General features: G+C 33.2%; 1 protein-coding gene across 3 annotated transcripts in view; it reads left to right on the top strand.

Moving 5' to 3' along the window:
- Window positions 1-21,373, top strand: part of CSMD3 (CUB and Sushi multiple domains 3) — a 1,097,518-nt gene that overhangs the window by 694,553 nt on the left and 381,592 nt on the right. For all 3 annotated transcript variants that reach the window (XM_060116495.1, XM_060116494.1, XM_060116493.1), the window contains 5 exons: window positions 3,883-4,070; window positions 7,469-7,657; window positions 12,336-12,452; window positions 16,958-17,173; window positions 19,082-19,270. In XM_060116495.1, coding sequence (XP_059972478.1) covers window positions 3,883-4,070; window positions 7,469-7,657; window positions 12,336-12,452; window positions 16,958-17,173; window positions 19,082-19,270 — 899 coding nt within the window. The remainder of the gene's footprint in view (window positions 1-3,882; window positions 4,071-7,468; window positions 7,658-12,335; window positions 12,453-16,957; window positions 17,174-19,081; window positions 19,271-21,373) is intronic.

Genomic DNA, 21,373 nt, shown 5'->3' with positions numbered 1-21,373 from the left:
ATGGTGAAAAACTGAAAGCATTTCCTCGAAGATCAGGAAGAAGACAAGGATGTCCACTCTCACCACTATTATTCAACATTGTTTTGGAGGTCCAAGCCATGGCAATCAGAGAAGAAAAAGAAATAAAAGGAATACAATTTGGAAAAGCAGAAGTAAAACTCTCACTGTTTGCAGATGACATGATGATACTATACATAGAGAATCCTAAAGATGCCACCAGAAAACTACTAGAGCTAATCAATGAATTTGCTAAAGTTACAGGATACAAAATTAATGCACAGAAATCTCTTGCATTCCTATACACTGTGGATGAAAAATCTGAAAGAGAAATTAAGGAATCACTCCCATTTACCGTTGCAACATAAAGAATAACATACCTAGGAATAAACCTACCTAAGGAGACAAAAGACCTATATGCATAAAACTATAAGACACTGATGAAAGAAATTAAAGATTGTACAAACAGATGTAGAGATATACCATGTTCTTGGATTGGAAGAATCAATTTTGTGAAAATGACTATACTACCCAAAGCAATTTACAGATTCAATGCAATCTCTATCAAATTACCAATGGCATTTTTTTACAGAACTAGAACAAACAATCTTAAAATTTGTATGGAGACATAAAAGACCCCAAATAGCCAAAGCAGTCTTGAGGGAAGAAAATGGAGCTGGAGGAATGATACTCCCTGACTTCAGGTAATACTACAAAGCTACAGTAATCAAGACAATATGGTACTGGCACAAAACAGAAATATAGATCAATGGAGCAGCAGAGAAAGCCCAGAGAGAAACCCATGCACCTATGGTCAACTAATCTATGACAAAGGAGGCAAGGATATACAATGGAGAAAAGACAGCCTCTTCAATAAGTGGTGCTGGGAAAATTGGACAGTTACATGTAAAAGAATGAAATTAGAACACTCCCTTACACCATACACAAAGTAAGCTCAAAATGAATTAGAGACCTAAATGTAAGACCAGACACTATAAAACTCTTAGAGGAAAACATAGGAAGAATACTCTTTGACATAAATCACAGCAAGATCTTTTTTGATCTACCTGGTAGAGTAATGGAAATAAAAACAAAAATAAACAAATGGGACCTAAGGAAACTTAAAAGCTTTTGCAAAGCAAAGAAAACTACAAACAAGATGAAAAGACAACCTTCAGAATGGGAGAAAATATTTACAGATGAATCAATGGACAAAGGATTAATCTCCAAAATATATAAACAGCTCATGCAGCTCAATATTAAAAAAAAACAAACAACCCAATCAGAAAATTGGCAGAAGACATAAATAGACATTTCTACAAAGTGGACATACAGATGGCCAAGAAGCACCTGAAAAGCTGCTCAGCATCACTAATTATTAGAGAAATGCACATCAAAACTACAATGAGGTATCACCTCACACCAGTTAGAATGGGCATCATCAGAAAATCTACAAGCAACAAATGCTGGAGAGGATGTTAAGAAAAGGGAACCCTCTTGCATTGTTGGTGGGAATGTAAATTGATACAGCCACTATGGAGAACAGTATGGAGGTTCCTTAATAAACTAAAGATAGAATTACCATATGACCCAGCCATGCCACTCCTGGGCATATACCCAGAGAAAACTGTAATTCAAAAAGAGACATGCACCCCAATGTTCATTTCTTTGCTATTTACAATAGCCAGATCATGGAATCAACGTAAATGCCCACTGACAGACGCATGGACAAAGAAGAAGTGGTACATATATACAATGGAATATTACTCAGCCATAAAAAGGAACGAACTTGGGTCATTTGTAGAGACGTGTATGAATCTAGAGACTGTCATACAGAGTGAAGTAAGTTGGAAAGAGAAAAACAAATACCGCATATTAGCGCATATATGTGGAACCTATAAAAATGGTACAGATGAACCGGTTTGCAGGGCAGAAATAGAGACACAGATTAGAGAACAAACGTATGGACACCACAGGGGGAAGCGGCGGGGGCTGGGAGGAGTGGTGTGATTAATTGGGCCATTGGGTTTGACATGTATACACTGATATGTATAAAAGAGATGACTAATAGGAACCTGCTGTATTAAAAAAAAAAAAAAAAACTCCTGAAAAAAAATATATATACTACAATCGAGTGACTACCAAACAATCAAATAATGGATTCACAATGCGTAATTGCCTGATCATTTTTTTAAAGGACATAACGTATTCCTATACATTTACTACTCTAAATCATATTATTGGAAAAGTTATTTTTAGACAAATACAGTATATTCCAGGTTGCAAAATAAAAAGTAAGATAAACTTATGAAATCCATTCATTTTACTAAGTCTTGCTTAATAGAATGTAACAGTGGTACAAATCTAAAAATATTTCATTTGTCTTTCTTAAATAGCATTAAATTATACACTTTATTTTGACTACTTATGTGCCATGTTTATAATCATATCAGAGATTTTATAATGAAATGAAGTTTCTAATTTTTAAATGTTTCTTTCAATTTGTTTTAACCCGGTTTTGAGTTCTATTTGTTTTAGTTTTGTTTTTTTAAGGAAAAATGTAGTTTAATCTTGTAATACTGGAACAGACTGGTAGGTATGATAAAGTGATTATCTGAAAATTGGTGGACATTTCAACTGATAATTATTTTTTAAAGTGTACTGAATATAACTAGTTGCCAAAAAATGTGTTGGAAGATATATTTTAAATGGGTGAAAATGCATGGTTAGTAGTGAAATATCCAAGTATATTGAGTACTTTTTTGATAAAGTTGATAACAGCCCTAGAGAAAAGAAAGTATTGTTTTCTTTAAAATGCATTCATTCTTTCATTTATCCAATAAGTACTTACTGAGTGTCTGCTATATGCAAAACATCAACAAAAACAGAAACTGTCTGAATTCATGGAGCTTATAGACTCTTAAAGGAGACAGCCGTCAAACAAGCAAACAACTGTGATTAGTGTCACAAAAGTCACAATAAATTGTGGCCATGTAGTAAAACTAACCTACATTGTGAGGTCAGGGAAGGGCTTCCTGTGGACCAATTTAAGCTGAAAGCCAAAATATGTATAGGAAAACCTTGGTGAAGGCAGGAAAAGAATGTCCTGGGCTGCAGTTTCATTATGGGAAGTGAGTAAGATGCTCAACTGTTCATGATTCCATGTAGTTTTTTTTTTTTTCCACAACTAATATTTCTGATCCAGATTCAGACTGTGGTATACTCTTGAAGTGCAAGGAAGGAATACAAAATTTTATTTTATTATGAATATGTTATACATGTTAAAAGTAGCTCTGTGTTGAATACAGTTTATAAAATAATTGTATTTTTTAAAAAAATTGAAAACAATAGCAGCAATAACAGCCAAAAATCTAAATAAAAATTGTATAAAAAATTTAGTGACCAAAAGAGATTTATCAAAAATCAAAATTAAACAACTATATGAAGCAGAGGTGAGATTTGAAGTATACTGTTAAGATGAAATTCTGATGATCTGATTGAAGATAAATATAGTAATCACATAGTTTTCCATAGAAATGAGGAAAGCAAAAGAAAGATGACTCCAAAAACATGCTTGGTTAATGAAAAGGCCATTTATTTACTGAAGATAATCTGTAACATTTGAAAGAAATCTTACTTGTGAACAACAAGTATGTACTCATACTTTTTAAATGAAAATTGTCCATAGGAATAAGAGCTTATAACTTTGGTATTCTTAAATAGTAGGTCCTTAAATGATATATAAGATATTAGAAAAGCTTAAGAAAATTGTATATAAAGCTGGTAAAAATTATAAGTAATAAGTTAAATAACAATCTAAAGTGTTATTTTCCTATGCAGTGTTATTCTAATAAATATATTTTCACATATGTCTCTTAACCTTAGATTTCAGACTGAACTGAATTATGATGTTCTGGAAGTTCATGATGGGCCAAATCTTCTGTCACCCTTGCTTGGATCTTACAATGGCACACAGGTGCCCCAGTTTCTATTTAGTAGCAGTAATTTTATATACCTTCTATTTACAACAGACAATAGCCGTTCTAATAATGGTTTCAAGATTCATTATGAAAGTAAGTAATGCCCACATGTTTTTTGATCTCCTTATTCTGTTTTCAGTACTTTTGGTATTACCATTGTATCATTAAGAGAACTAGGAGATTTATTAAAGAAAGGAAAATCAAAGCTTTCCTTGACCTATGAGAATACTAATAAGTTACAAGTTGTGTGTTTTAGTAAATTCTGTATTAGATTTTTTCCAACAATATCTATGTAATATCATTATGAAGGGAAATACTAAGGAAATGTCAGAAATAGCAAATAAAAAATCTTAAAAAATGAGTTCGCATAATAGTTATTTGTGCCGAAAAGCCAACAATAGGCAGTAAAAGGCAGTCAAAGATGTATATGAACATTGACAAATTCTTTTAGCATTTACTTCATAAATTCAATCATACTTTTATATTTTATTCATACTCATTGCATACATTTCCATTAAAAGTATTCAATTTTATTATTTTGTATGAAGTATTGAAAATTATATTAACAGTGGAAAGTAAAATATATACTCATATATATGCAGCTATGGCTAACATAACTAGCCAAAGGCTATATATTAAAACAGGCTCTAATTCACAGTGTTGGATTCAGTTTAGAATACTTAGAATACTTTACTTTTGTTTAGAAAGTCTAAAATATGTCTGATATTTTTTTAAAAAATTGATGCTGGGGCCTCCCTGGTGGCGCAGTGGTTGGGAGTCTGCCTGCCGATGCAGGGGATACGGGTTCGTGCCCCGGTCTGGGAGGATCCCATATGCCGCGGAGCGGCTGGGCCCGTGAGCCATGGCCGCTGGGCCTGTGCGTCCAGAGCCTGTGCTCCGCAACGGGAGAGGCCACAACAGTGAGAGGCCTGCATACCGCAAAAAAAAAAAAAAAAAAAAAAAAAAAATTGATGCTGGTATATGCATAGAAACGAGTCTCTGTTTTGTTTATAAACATCTGACATATTTAAACAAATATGGTTGTATTGTATATGATGCATGGTTGCATACATATATATAAACTCACATATGTACACATTTTCATCTAAAAATACATTGCCATATAACTTTTCATGAAAAACAGTTTTGGTGAATGTACCTAACAGTACATTTAAGATTACTGCAAGATGTCCTTATATCAGTTTCAGATAGATATTATATCACTTCTTTTTATATTCAAGTCTCCTATGCCCCCTTCCCCCTCAGGAGAAAATTTCAGCATTTAAAATTTGTAACTTTATATTCCATGTAGGGTGTCTCTCTTCAGTAAATCTGGTTAGGTACATGGGTTTTTAAAATCATTAATATATATTTATAGCTATTTTCTTTTTAACCTTATCCACAATATTATTTAATTATATTAACTTCCCTTTATTTAGAGCTTTGTGGCATGGAAGTATATTTCCTAAACATTATTGTAAAATGCCACGAGAGGATTAACACATACTTGGGAATTCAAATGAATTTAAAGGACTTCAATTGAGATCTTTAACATTTATTAGTTAAAGCTGAGTCAGAGTAGTCATTTTTTTTTAAAATCTATTTCAAAATTAATTTTCACTAGCAATTAATTTGTATCAATATGCTAGAATGGGCAGACACCTTTTTCATTTTGTCCATTGTTCTATCCTATGCCCGACATATCACATTCAGTCCCACTTCAACCAAGGTATGTAGTCCTAATCATGTTCTCAGACACAGGATTATTTTAAGGATTAAGTTAAACCATCATGCAAAGTGTTATTAAAAGTGTGGGGATTTTTGGGCTTCCCTGGTGGCGCAGTGGTTGAGAGTCCGCCTGCCGATGCAGGGACACGGGTTCTTGCCCCGGTCCGGGAAGATCCCACATGCCACGGAGCGGCTGGGCCCGTGAGCCATGGCCACAGAGCCTGCGCATCCAGAGTCTGTGCTCCGCAAGGGGAGAGGCCACAACAGTGAGAGGCCCGCATACCGCAAAAAAAAAAAAAAAAAAAAAAAGTGTGGGGATTTTCAATAAACTGACCCAGCAGATTTAGTTCAGATTCTTGCTAAAACTGAACTAAGTGGGCCAAGGACAGAGCCCAAGGGCCAGACCTAATCATAAGAAGGACTTGGAGGAGCCTAAACAGTTTATCTAAGGCAGAGTCTTTATTACAGACAGCAAGTTTGTCACTTATAGGCCCTGGTGAAATAGTCCAAGTTATTATTGAGGGCTAGTGCCTAAATGGCAGAGTGGAGGCTAAGAAATGCTGAGGTTGATGAGAGGCACAACAGACATTGATTTTGGTCAAATCTGGCCAGGAGGCAATGATTTTCAATTTACATTTGTTTACAAAAGATCATTTTCTTTCATTTTTATTCTAATTAGTCTTCTGGTTTACTTAGTAACATCTCAAACCCTTTCTTACCAAGAAAACAAATAAAACACCTTTTCTGTTGACACTTTCTTAATAAGTTTCTCAAGCTGAAGGGAACCAAACTATCTTCTTTACATGAATCATTCACATACCTCAAAATCAGCAGAGTAAAACTTTAATTATTATACTACTTAAAACATTAAAAATGTATTTTGTGTTTGGTGAATTTCTATTTTTATTTTAATAGAATCCATTAAAAGAGAAAACTCGATCTCTCCAGTTGAACCAAAATTTTATGGGAAGGATTTCTTGCAATGCTACCAGTGATTGCACTCTAGAATTTTATTTTATTCCCTTTCTTGGGCACTTTTACCCCTTATGTCTTCCTCTCAAAACAGGAAGATTACAAAAACTGTACCAATAAGATAAGATTATTTATCGTTTACAAAACACATTAAAATAATTAAAATAACACAGAATAGAGTTTCCTTTTTTTGTTTTAGTACAATCCCCCAACCCCAAGGGGGTTTATTATGTTGTATTTCTTGAAATACAGATGTAATCATGTTTCTAGGATATCTAAATATTACATAAAACAAGACAATGATAAATGGATGCAAAACAAATCCATAGACACAGATACCAATCTCTGAAGACATATTTAGAGCCTCCTAAAGCAATCAAATGGAGTTTTAATGATAAGACTTATTCCATAGAATTATTTTAATGACCAAATGAGGCAAATTTTGCAAACATTTTAGAGTTATACCTGGAATATAATAAGTTCAAACATTAATTATTGCTATGATTATTATTGTATATGTGTATATATATATATAATTTATAATACAAAGTTTGATAGATAATTGTATATTTTCAAGTTTTTATATAACTAATGGTCTGATTTTTTGGTCCTTGTGGGTAGGAAATGTCAAAAAATTTGTTAAATAAACTGCTAATTTTTAAGTAAAGCTATGGGCACATTAATTTATTTGTAAAAATTACCACTCACAATTGTTTGAAGGAATGAGAATCATTTTCAGTGATTTGACTCTCATCAAGCTTACTCTTTTTCATATTCCCTTTGTTTTCCAGGTGTTACAGTGAACACCTATTCTTGCTTGGACCCTGGCATACCTGTACATGGTCATCGCTATGGTCATGATTTCTCCATCGGATCTACTGTTTCATTTAGTTGTGACCCAGGATACAGGCTGAGCCATGAAGAGCCCCTTCTTTGTGAGAAAAACCACTGGTGGAGTCATCCCCTTCCAACATGTGATGGTAAGAATTCATTCAATATGCAAAATAAACTGATTTATAAACCAAAAAAAAAAAATCAACATAATCTTGTAAAATGTGAGGCTGAACATAAATCTAAATATTTCATATGTTTAAAAGAATATCTTGAAGTCTGCCAATTTTATGTTATCAAACCATTAATAAAGAAACAAAAGAATGAATATTGATAATCAGCCAAACTTACCCCATGCCTAAGGATGCTATATGTATTTTTAAAATGTGTTGAGGTAACCATTTTAGGTGCCCATTGTGTGCTTCAGGTCCTTGAAATAATAGCATTGAAAGTGTCATGTTGTTGTCAGATGAATGCAATGAAGAGATAGAGAATTTACCTCCTGTCTGAAAGGCAACATGTACTAGTCCAAATTTTGCCTAGCTACGCAGCACTGTGGCAATGTACCAGACTGCCCTGTGGTGGCAAGTCCCTGGCTATAGAAAATATTATACCAGTGTCCTTACCTCTTCTTTGTTTCTGTAGAGACTAAATCAGCAATCCTTCATTTTTCAGAAAACACATACAAAAATACAGTGAAAGAAGCTGTTTTCCTATGATTGGGAAATGCTTGCACACTTGCTTTATAAAAACACACATAATGTAAATCTATTCATTATTTAGTTCTGGGCTTTAATTTTTATTTATAACACTATTCCTAACTTTTATTCTTTTGCCAAGTGGAAGATTACATTTGTCATTTCATAATTAAATTTTCAAATACTGTCAGTGCCATCATTTTTCTGTAACAGCTTTAGGTCAATTTGTTTTTTTGCTTCTTTGTTTGTTTGTTTATTTATTTATTTAATTCATTTATATTTGGCTGTGTTGGGTCCTCGTTGCTGCATGCAAGCTTTCTCTAGTTGCAGTGAGCAGCGGCTACTCTTCGTTGAGGTGCACAGGCTTCTCATCGTGGTGACTTCTCTTGTTGCAGAGCATGAGCTCTAAGCGCAGGCTTCAGTAGTTGTGGCACAAAGTCTCAGTAGTTGTGACACATAGGCTCAGTAGTTGTGGCTCGCGGGCTCTAGAGCACAGGCTCAATAGTTGTGGTGCACGGGCTTAGTTGCTCTGTGGCATGTGGGATCCTCCAGGACCAGGGCTCAAACCCATGTCACCTGCATTGGCAGGTGGATTCTTAACCACTGCACCACCAGGGAAGCCCAGTCAATTTGTTTTTATAATGAGGTTTAAAAGAATCATCAACACTTCCTCCCTGTATTTGGTACAATACCATTTGTAATAGAGTTCTTGTGGTTGTAAGTGACAGAAACCCAACTCTAACTGATTTTAAAAAATGAAAACAGAATTTGTTGTTCAAAGTTTCAAACTTAGAAAAGGTATGGGTGGCATACTTCTCATTGCTAATTATAATCATGAATTCAAACATTTTCAAGGATATCTCTATTTCCATCTTGGCTTTTCTCTCTCTATTGGCATCATTCTCTTTAACTGCAGCCAGGCTTTTTCCATACGGGAAATTGGAAGTGGAGAATACACTCTCATGAAGATGGAAACATGTAACCTCATATTTCCAGGATCAGAGGAGAATGAGAGTTCTTCCTTGTTATTCTAATTAGAAAAATCCCAGGAAATGTCTCTGATCAGTCCATAATTATACTCGTAACTGTAGAAAAGGAGAAGCACACTTTACGATTGGCTTTCTCCCTGTCATGTGTCCATCCATCCTTGTGGTTGGAGACAAATGATTGTGGTGTAAAGGTACTATGTTTGTCAGGTCCTGGTGAAGCCACATGATTGTCATGAGTAAATTCACTGAAGTAAAAAGGTGTGGTGGCAATGTTTCACTTTTCTCATAGGGTTGTTATGCGGTTAATTGAGTTAATAAACATAAAAGTCTTCAGAGTAGTACCAGTCACATTGCAAGTTCAATATGAGTGGTCTTGTTTTTGCTAAAAACAAGTGAATATTTGCAATTTTATCCTGTTTTATTACGAAGTAAAGTAAAAGTATTTTCATATTTTCAGTTTCATCTTTCAAAAAAAATTAAAAAGAAGAGAAAGAGACTTAACCACATTCTTTCCCATTATTTACTGTGAAATTCTGTCAGTTGAGGCAGTTCCTTTCAAGGCCTTTATCCAATACTAATATTCTCAAATAATAATTTCTACTGTGTCATAAAAATGCACTCTATATTTTGTCATCTGATTATAATCTAAGTAACAATATAAATTTTCATTAATAATATATGAGTTACTGACCATTCTCCTAAACATTTTAATGTGTTATGGTTACTGAACTTTATTCATTTACCTGCAGAATGTTCATTTAACGCCCACCTTCAACACATATGGTAGGTGCAGCTTGCAGACAGCAAATTTCTAAGAAATTAGCTACGTACAGAAAGAAGGATGTTTTAAAAGTAGCTTTATTTGAAAGAATGTTGATGAATAGAGGAGCTTTCCCTCTACAACTGGTACACCCACCAAATACACACACATGCATGCACAGTAGCACATGTCTGATGTACTTTCTAAAACTTCACATTTCTCTTTTCTGTTATTTTTTGTGTTTAATTTAATTAAATAATTCAACTCTCTTAATTTTAATGCTTCTGCTCACTGATTTTTACTCTTGTTATATGAAACATACTCCTTTCAATAGAGATTGTAGGTTTTAATCCAGTAGAGCATTTTCACTCATTACATTTCACTCAACAAATTCATAGCATGTTGTATTGTTAGGTGTTTTTTGTTGGACTCTCACAATGGAGAATAAAATGAAATATAGTGTATTAGGAACAAATTATTGTTTGTAAAAATAATCTAATGAAATAATAAACAGTTCTCTGACAAGAAGCAGAATGAATCACAAGGAAAATTTAAAAAAGGTCAACTTAGCACCACCATTATCAGCAAGATACAATGGAAATGATATACCTAGCCCTTAACTTGATCACAAAAGTACAATGAGGATTTTTTTTAATTGAACAAAAATCGAATGTTTCAGTAAGAATAATCACCAATAAAGGTCTGCGCAGGCTCTCAACAGGAGCCTAGGCTTCCAGACCGTGAATATTATTGTAAATGTCTTAATAATAAATGAAATTGGAAGCATAGGCTTATCTTGGTCTCAAGAAGGTGGCCTATAAGACAACTTCAAGTGAGGTACTAGTCAAGAACTTCTTTTATTCCTTGGTGAAGTAAAAGAAGTAACAAAGGGAAGAGTGTTCTGTTTTTGGGTTTTTTTTTTAAATTAATTTATTTATTTATTTTTGGCTGTGTTGGGTCTTTGTTGCTGTGCGTGGGCTTTCTCTAGTTGCAGTGAGTGGAGGCTACTCTTCGTTGTGGTGCACAGGCTTCTGACTGGGTGGCTTCTTTTGTTGCAGAGCACAGGCTCTAGGCACAGGAGCTTCAGTAGTTGTAGCACGTGGGCTCAGTAGTTATGGCTCGCGGGCTCTAGAGCACAGGCTCAGTAGTTGTGGCACATGGGCTTAGTTGCTCCACAGCATGTGGGACCTTCCCGGACCAGGGCTCGAACCCGTGTCCCTTGCATTGGCAGGTGGATTCTTAACCACTGCACCACCAGGGAAGCCCCAAGAGTGATTTTTAATTGCGTGTATATTTATGTAAATCTAAGCCTGCTTAAATACTTCTAGGAACTGCAGATTTACAATTTCTAGTCAGGTCAGTGTAGAATAGCAGCCAGACTGCCTCAACTCTTCGTTCTCAGTGTTGCTACTTGGAAGAAATCATGGAAGACAATAAAGCCAAAACTCACTTTTCTGGTATCCCAGGGAAGTTGAGCAAGGATCAGAGCAGATAAGGCTGTATGATGCATTCACAGTTCTTACTGCCCTTACCCATGTTGCCCATATCCAAGAGAGTAGACATCTCCAAGTGGAATAGAATAAGGAGTCAACTTTTCTCTGCTTCCATGAGAATGTACATTCTTACCTGACTATATCTTTGTTTCCTTTAATTTTTAATACTGGTAAAATTATCTGTCATATCATAACCACTGATGGTAGAAGGCGTTGTAAACTGTCATTTATTCTAGAGTAAATGAACATTGAATTAAATTTCAATTTCTTTGACCTCAGTTCATAAACATTTATTTATTTTTGTTATCTTGGAGTATTTACTTAAAAATCAGTATCCTCTCAGAAAACCCTTTTTGTTCATGATATTTCCCAGAGAAATGTACAAGTGCAGAAGCAGCCTTCAAAATTTCAGTTTACTTCACCGTTTTAAAAAGAATTCTATGAAGAATGACATATATCCCTTTAGGAATCTAAAATAAATAATTTTGTATAATTAACAATTTGTTTTCTTAAAGCTTAGTAAAAGAGGGACTACTAAAGAATTAATTACTCATGTTTAATTTACAACCAATTTATGCAAATGTTGCTTATAATTAGAAATGTGTAAGATTAGTATGTACTTCAAATGCAAATGTGGGAAGTTGAGCTAAATTCTCCTGGGGCCAGTATTAATTCTCAGATACTATTACATATCTTTTTCTTATCTAGTGCTGCTGCAAAGGACGACATGATTTCTTAGTATTGGAAGAGGTCTTTACACATTGCTGTTATTACCAGGAAGTAACTTAAGCAAAAATAATCAGACTCATTCTATTTTGAGAGATTTGTTCAGCCTCTGCCTCTCTAACTATGCCTAATCAGATGACTGCATTTCTTTGTATTTTCAGCATTATGTGGAGGAGATGTTAGAGGGCCTAGTGGAACAATCTTATCACCTGGTTACCCGGAATTTTATCCAAATTCTTTGAATTGTACGTGGACTGTTGATGTAACCCATGGAAAAGGTAATTTGCCTCATACAATTATAATGGGTTATCTTCTGAATTTTCATTGCATCTATTTTTATTTCATTGTCCTTTACAATGTCATTTTGCATGAGCAAAACCAGATCAGTACTAAAATATGCTAACACAAAATTCAATTTAAGTAACTGAAGCAGAGGATTATATTTACTTTTCTATAGTATTTTACTCATGTTTTTGTCAGAATGGTAATATGAGATATTTATTTTCTTTTGATATATTAAACTAATGTTATTTGGAATTTTCAAATCAACAGAATCTCAAACAGGATGGCTTTTGTCTCTGGCACAGTGGGTTGATTTCAAAAGTTCAAAGGGGAATAGGAAGATACTCTGAAGTGCTGAACCAATTGTAAAGCAAACAGTACATGTTTATATACACTCGTTTTAAAAATGTTTATGATCATTTATTATAACTATATTTCCTGTGTAAATTTATAACAATTCTAGAAATATCTGTCTCAAATTTTCTGTCAGAACTGCAGTTATATCTGACATAATTGAATGAGAGTATAAAATTGCACTGTGCATATGGTAGATGTTAATAAATGTCCTTTGAACAAATAAATGACATTCCTTGTAGTACTAAGTATGGTTCATTCATGCAATACAACCAAGATAGTATATTAACAATATAAGTGGTTAAGGTAAAAACTTGACACTGGGAAAATGGGAATTCTAATATAGCAAAACGAAAATGGATGAAAATTATTTACCTGAAAAAAATCTACATGCTAATCTTTTTAAAAAGAGTTAATTTATTCATGATAAAAGCTGCTTTGGAGAAGTGGTTTTTGTTTTAGCTCTATTCTTATATTATTCTTATTGGTTTTTACTATTACACTGTACTTATTAACTTTACTATAGAAGATCTAAAATAACCCCACCCACAAAATCCTAGCAATGAGAAGATAATATTACAATTTTAAAAATTAAAACTTTATTTAATAATTTGAATTCATTGTGTTTTTTACACAATGTATTTTTATACTCCTGTTCAACTATGTGAGATATATCTGCAGTTCTGATAGAATATTTGAGATACAAATGAAGTTTGCCTTTATTAAAATTATACATCCTTTTATTGACAGTGAGGATTATATAAGGATTGTTATTTTAATGAAATTAAATAGAATTGAGAAAAAAATGCTGTTAAAATGAGTATTCTAGTATTGTACAGCAGGAATGAGGTAGAATACTTTGTAAACTGTTGTTTTTGTTGTTCTCCATAATGGAAGACTCTGCTGGAAGTTAACCAAAGCATCCAGTGTTATTACTATTTCAGTGTGTAGTGGATTAATGGAGTTTAAAATAAGCTTCCTTACATTATACAAGAAAATGGAGGGCTAGGTACTGCTTGCTATGTAAATAGAGGTTTAATTAACACTTAAGGTTTTGCATCTTCACAGATTGCAAGTGTTAATTAAATCTGTATTTACATGGCAAGAAATGCAGATTATATGCTTTTCTTTTACGAGCCAACAAAATTGTTTGGAAGTACAACTATTCCAAAATGTAGCCAAAGTTATGTGAAGGATAATCTCTTAAAGTTTGGAGAAATTGTCAAGGTAATATAATTTAACCTCTCACCCAGCACACACAGATGTGCACATGCACGTGCACACATGTATCAATATGTCACCCCCTCAAGGTCATAGTTAGTGTCATGACTAACTAAAACCTAGATATTCATGATATTTTGACTTGAAGCCCAAGTTTTTTCTTATATTTCTGTAACAAAAATTGCCTTCATAAGGCTTCTTGAATTATCACTTATATGAGAAGGTACTATGATGTTGAAATCACTGATTTTTTCTCACTATTCTTCAACACCCATTGCCCTATTAAGATTTTATGTCTTTGCCTGTCCACTTCTTCTTCCTGAAATGTCTATCCCAGGGTTGCTCTTCCACAAACATCTGTTCACTTTTGAAGGTCATTGCCTTCAGAAGCCTCTGCTGATACCTTTGACAAACTACCTCTATTTCTATGCTCCTATATTGACTCACATTAATCACTTTTATAGCACTTAGCATAATGTTTGAATTTTTATTTTATGTATCTTTTTCCCTCAGATAGACCATGAGTTATTTACAATCTTCTAATTTTTTATATTCCATAATGCCTATAATATAGTAGGTTCTTAGTATCATATTCTTATTTGGATTAATTGACCTTCAGCAGAAGGTTTTAAATTGTTTTGCTGCAGTGAAAACAGATTTTATTGCTTAAACTGTAATCTGATAAACAGAGGCTTACTTTTATAAAGTAGCTGACTAGGACAGAGTGACATGAAACCAATTTACTTTCATGTTGAAGGATTAAACAATAACGATAGCTAACGATTGCTGAGTACTTCCTCTGTGAAAGCACTGTGCCAAGTCATCCCCTATGTTGTCTCATTTAAACTTCAAGACAACCCTATTAGAACCCCATTTTTCAAATGGAGAAAGTGTGTCTCAGAAAGACTATGTATGTAATATTTGACAATGGGTTTATTAGCACCACTATCTAACAGAATTTTTAATTTTCCCGAGTATTAATTCAGTGCATATCAGAACAACCACATTTTTCTAAGAAAAACATGCATAATGATTTTTTTCTTATTTTTTTCCATCTGTTCTTGTATTACCTGCCTAGTTTTTCTTACTTTTAGTCTCTGATCGAAATCAAATTGACTTAATCTGAATTTCCATTCATTATTTTGTAAACTTAGATAGTTAATCTAGATGGCAAAGCATCTTCTCCTTGCCACATTGACACCTCATTCTTATTTACATCTGTCTAGTGCCAATTACCACACTTACACTGAAGAACATTTGAAAGACTGACTTAATTTCTGGACCCCTCCTAAAAAAAGCTCATTGTGGAGAGAGAGAGAAAAGAAAGTGTTACATTTTGAAAAAGAATTAAAATAGTATCATTGTACATTTCAAATATTTTCCAAATTGAAATCACTGACCCATTATGCGATAATAACTCATCTTATCATTGCTTACATTTTGGTGTATTTGTTTTAGTCTCATTTTATGTCACTTTTTGTTTTTTTAACAAACGAGGTAAATTAGGAGCTTGGGATTAACATATACACACTACTATATATAAAAAAAATAAGCAACAAGGACTCACTGTATAGCGCAGGGAACTATATTCGGTATCTTGTAATAATCTATAATGGAAAAATACGTGAAAAAGAATATATATATATATATATATATATATATATATATATATATTCAGATACACTGAATCACTTTGCTGTATACCTGAAACTAGTACAACTTTGTAAATCAACTATACTTCAATTAAAAAAAAAAGCAATGAGGACTCCAAGATTCTCCAGCATGTGGAACTATAAAGTTGATGAATAATGTTAGAGAATGTTACTTTATCATACTCTGGGCTTTTGGATTGTTTACTGAAGATTTTGGTGATTCTTTTAGATCAAGTAAGCAAATTAAACACTTCAAGAGAAAGATGAATGTGGTATCATCCTTTATTCCATTTGGTATCTTACATGCAGTATGGTGTGTGTGTGTCTGTGTGTGTGATTGTTAGCCTTTCACATGCATTTGAGATAATGTCATTAAACTCTCACATGAGACCACAGTGCAATGGCATACCATACTCACCAGGACAGAACAAATGAAAAAATAAAAAACTTTCAAGTATTGGTGGATACAGAGCAATTGGATTTGTTGATGGAAATATAAATTGGCTGAGCCACTTTGTAAAGTAGTATCTATTAAAGCTGAAATATATAAATGTATACATATACATGTATATTTATTTCACATGAGCCAGTAATTCTACTCCTAGATATCTATCCAACAGAAATAAACACATATGTTCTTCAAAAGTCATACTTGAATGCTCACAGCAGCACCATCTGCATTTGGTGCTAAAATACAAACTATCTAAATGACCATCAACTTTTGAACAGATAAATCAATGTGTTTTATTCACAAAATGAAATGGATCACTAAAAATAAATAACTTACAGCCACAGACAAAAGTAGAGATAAATCTCACATACTTAATGTTGAGTAAAAGAACTCAGTCCCAAAAGAGCATACATTGTATGAATCCATTATATAAACTACAAAGAAAAGTAGTCAAACTAGCCTATCCTATTAGAAGTTGAGTGAGTGGTTACTTTTGCCAAAGCACTTCTATTTTAAATAAAGGATATACATTTTCTTTGAAATTTTAGAAAACTTGTGTGATTTCTTTTTAGGCATTAATTTAAAATTTTTATTTCCAAGTAGTTTCTAAGACATGATTTATTGTATAGAAGCTAAAGAAAACAAACAGAAAAAAAAACAAACAAAAGAAAGATATTATACTATACATTTAGAATATTTTATAGCAGTGCCTTTCATTTTCAGAGAAATCAATTGTAAGAAGAGTTCTGATTTTTGTTAGTTTGATAACTATGTATTTTACTGATATAGTTTATAAGTCTAATTTTCATCTTTTCCTTAATAGGTGTGCAGTTCAATTTTCACACCTTTCATTTGGAAGACCATCATGACTACTTACTGATCACAGAGAATGGTAGTTTTACCCAACCACTGGCACGCCTGACTGGTTCAGAACTTCCTTCAACAATCAATGCTGGTCTCTATGGAAATTTCAGGGCTCAGTTGCGCTTCATTTCAGATTTTTCAATATCATATGAAGGATTCAATATTACATTCTCTGGTAAGAAAACAAGTTTAAAAATCAGATTTTTAAAAGTATGAGCATAACTTTTGTTATGTATGACAAAACAGAGAGAGAAAAAAGAGAAAAGAAAAAAAGAAGAAAACAAAGAAATTATCTGCCAACAAATTTTAATGAAACTTTGAAATGCCTTGAAGATTGTCTATAGTAATATATTAAAGGGAAACTTTAAACAGTAGCAAAAAATAAATCAATTCACTAAAAAAATTAATAGAAATACAATAAATACATTTCTTTAATTTGCATCCTGCAGAATTCTAACAGAGAAAAACTTGCTAAAATGCCAGTTGAACTTAAAATGGAAATTCATACATATATTTAAAGTTTCAATTAGGCCATAAATGAAATGTTAGTTAAACCAGTGATATCCTAGTTTTGTGTTTCTGAAAAAAGCATAGTTTATAGGCCAAGATTAAGACAAACTTAATTTATTCATTTGCAACTAGATGATATAGAAACAAGTTAATATGGTTATTCTTTTATTCTAGAGTAACCTCATCTGTAGGCAACATTATAACTTGGATTACAGGAAAAACTTATAAGACCAAAGTGAATAAAAATGTATTCTTATTAGTTCTACTTTCTAGTTAAATGGAGTAGTGAAAGAGAATACAGAAACAAATTAATAAGTAAATCTTATGCCAATCTACTAACATTAAATTTATAATATTACAGTTATACATAATTTTATAAATAATATGTAATTTATATAAATAAAATCATAAAAATACTAACCTCATCCTTCAACAGTTATTCTAGTATTTACATGAAAATACTTGTCTTCTAAAATAATTAAAGTATTTCATAGTGAATAGCAAATGAGCATAGTCAATTTTAACCTAGAATGTTAGAAGTATATCCAAATAAGTTTTTTAAACAATAAAATAAGAGCTCATCAATATGAAACAATCCCTGTTGTTCTCCACTGCAATTACATACTAAGCATGTGCTCTGGAAATATTTTTAGATAAGCGACTTCTTCTTAGGACTATATATAAATTATAGGGCTTCCCTGGTGGCGCAGTGGGAGTCTGCCTGCCGATGTGGGGGATGTGGGTTCGTGCCCCGGTCCAGGAGGATCCCGCATGCCGCAGAGCGGCTGGGCCCGTGGGCCATGGCCACTGGGCCTGCGCGTCTGGAGCCTGTGCTCTGCGGCGGGAGAGGCCATGGCAGTGAGAGGCCCGCATACTGCAAAAATAAATAAATAAAATAAATAAAATAAATAAAAAATTATAATGTTGTTTAATTAACTCTACTCTCTCATACCCTGAAGAACATTTAACTATTCATTTTCATGATGCTCATTCATTGCTTGAGGAAGTTTTCTTGTATAAATCTATAATTATAATTTTAAGTTTATGGGCCCTTCAGTCTTACATAAAGCCTTGCATCTGAAGTGACATGTTCTTCAGAATATGGATGAATTGAATTTCTTGTATACTAGAAGCACAAGAACCTTTGTCATTTAGACTATAACCATTAAGTAAAAGTCATTTCAAAATGCAAATCATTTCATTCTAAATGGCATTTTGCATTTGAAAATATGAATCTATTATGCCATTATTATAAGTCAAAAATCTATGAAATGGAAATATTTCTAATGCAGAAGAAAAAATACAAGATAAATAGCTACATTTTCAAGGTGTCACTCAGAAGGTGACATTTTCTCACCTGTATTGAATTTCACACATAAGAGTATTCATTAAATTAGTAGACCTTTCACAAAAGAAGAAAATTATGTGTGCCATCAGCATATACCCATAATTTTACATACAGTAAATTTTAAAATGTATGGCTGCCCCTAAAAGCATCCATTTAGCAAATAATAGGGATATACCCTTAAAGGTTACTACTAACATTTTCTTTGTTCTCTTCATCCAATTACAGAGTATAATCTGGAGCCTTGTGAAGATCCTGGAATTCCTCAATATGGTAACCGAATTGGGTTCAGCTTTGGGGTTGGTGACACTCTGGCCTTCTCATGCTCATCAGGTTATCGTCTGGAAGGGACGCCAGAGATCATCTGTCTTGGTGGCGGCCGACGAGTGTGGAGTGCACCTCTGCCAAGGTGTGTGGGTACGTGGTCAGCTGCTTTCATTTGCTTGTATGTGTAGTCACTGTCCATGGAGTTGCATGGTTATACACCCTTCGTTTTTTAATAATCTGTTGAATTTCTTCATTTCTTTCATATTAGTTATTTCAGTGTTTTTTCCACTTGGCAATCTGGTATACCTCAATTACCTTCTCAACTGTTCTAGTCAACCAACCATGCTTCTAAATTTGTTTTCAGATGATGAGAATAAGGAATGAATAGATAGACAGATAGATAAATAGGTAGATGACAGAATCATATTTTGAGAGCTTACAGAAAATTGCATTCTTGTATTCTGTTACTAGATGATTTTCCATGGCTTCCAACTGAAGTTTTGACAATATTTTATAACTTAGAATTAACATGTAGGAAACATGATTACAAGGAAAAATAATAGATAATTTAAAGACCATCAAGGCAAGTATTGACTCAGTATGTGCCATCTATAGAATTAATCTGTTATGATAGATGAATTAAGATGGGAATTCATTTCACATGAGATAAAGAATTGCAATAATTAAAATATTGAAAGTTTGGAGCACCACCTCAACCTTTGGAAATGAATATTTTGACTGATAAATTTTTAAAAAATCTGTAGAGAAAATGAAGGACTTTTCACTAGGACTTAAAGTCATGTTTATTTATATTAGGAAATAGAGAGGCAAGAATTTCTTTAGGTCATCACCCATTCAGTGGTTATCAGTACTCATTTTTACAATAGAACAAGATGCAAAAGATCATTTTATTATTTCATAAAGCTCTTAAACCTCTCAAAAGCATTTAATTTGAATTTAATTGTAAATTTAGTGGTGGGTCACAGATCTTTGTAAGTTATAATATGCTACAAAATCAAGCAAGTTGGTAGAGATTTGATCTGTGGTTTAAGAATTTTTCCTTTTTTTCTTTTTTTAATGGAGGCAATATACCCCACCAATGAAAATGCAAATGGAGAAGAGGATACTCTCTATGACTTATTCAGTATGTTGTCCACTGTATAGAACATGGTGGGAATTCCTGTGGATCCCCAAATCTAGTAAAAAAAATTTGATCTTTCAAGTTAATAAATTTTATAGTTATGAGATTGTTTTCACAGCCCCTAAGGTTTATATAACAGACAAGCTGATATTCAACAGGTGAAATTTCTTTTTAAAAATCATAGGCTTTTATAGAAATGGCACAAGCAGCCACAGAGACTGGGAGGTGATGAGTAGTCATATACTCTCAGAACATCTTTTCCAGGAAGACATGTATAGTCCTTTTGTTTTTATGTTTGGGGTTTTTTTTTTGTTTTGTTTTGTTTTTTCTGCTGTTGCCAGATTTGGAATTCCCCTCCTTATCTGAATTGCTCCCATTTCCATTTTTCTTTGGTGTGAATATTAATGAGAATCTTGGGAATAGTCCAAATGAGGGCTACAGAGTGTCTGGGTTTATATCCTGGTCATTTGATATTGAGTTAATTCACTTTTCTAAACTTCACTTTTCTCATCAGCAAAATGGTTAGAACATTTTGTTAATGTTAGTTATAAGGGTTAAAGAGATTAACCATGCCAGTCAGACACCTAATACAATCCCTGGAATATAGGAGGGGTTCAGAATTTAGATGCTGTTATAACTCTTATTATATTGAGAATAATCTGCTGCCTATCCAACCCGCTGATCTAGTTTATAAAACCAAATATAGTACGGAATGAATTCCATGTTATAAAACACCAACCTTTATGAGGGTCTACCTGGCTCTTTTATATATGTATTTACCTCATTTAATCCTTACTATAATTCCGTTATTGCTATTCCCCCTATTTTTCATCAGAAGAACCTAAGTCTTAGAGATTTTAAAACAACTTGCCCAAGATTGTCAAGGTTGTATGTGGCAGAACCGTGATTTGCATACAGTCTTTCTCATTCTGAAACCCAAATTCTTTTCACTAGGATGGTTTAACCTCAAAAAGGTTGAGGGAAAGGTAAATCTCAAAGAACTCTAAGTCACAAAGAGTTGATTAATATTTTCTTTCAAAGTACCAGAAACATACCAGGATGTTACACAGGCTGAGAAGAAAGTGTTTGTATCTACATTTTTAAGGTTTACT

The sequence above is a fragment of the Mesoplodon densirostris genome, chromosome 13 (genome assembly GCF_025265405.1).
Source record: "Mesoplodon densirostris isolate mMesDen1 chromosome 13, mMesDen1 primary haplotype, whole genome shotgun sequence".
Lineage (NCBI taxonomy): Eukaryota > Metazoa > Chordata > Mammalia > Artiodactyla > Ziphiidae > Mesoplodon > Mesoplodon densirostris.
This window is presented reverse-complemented; position numbering and strand designations above follow the sequence as displayed.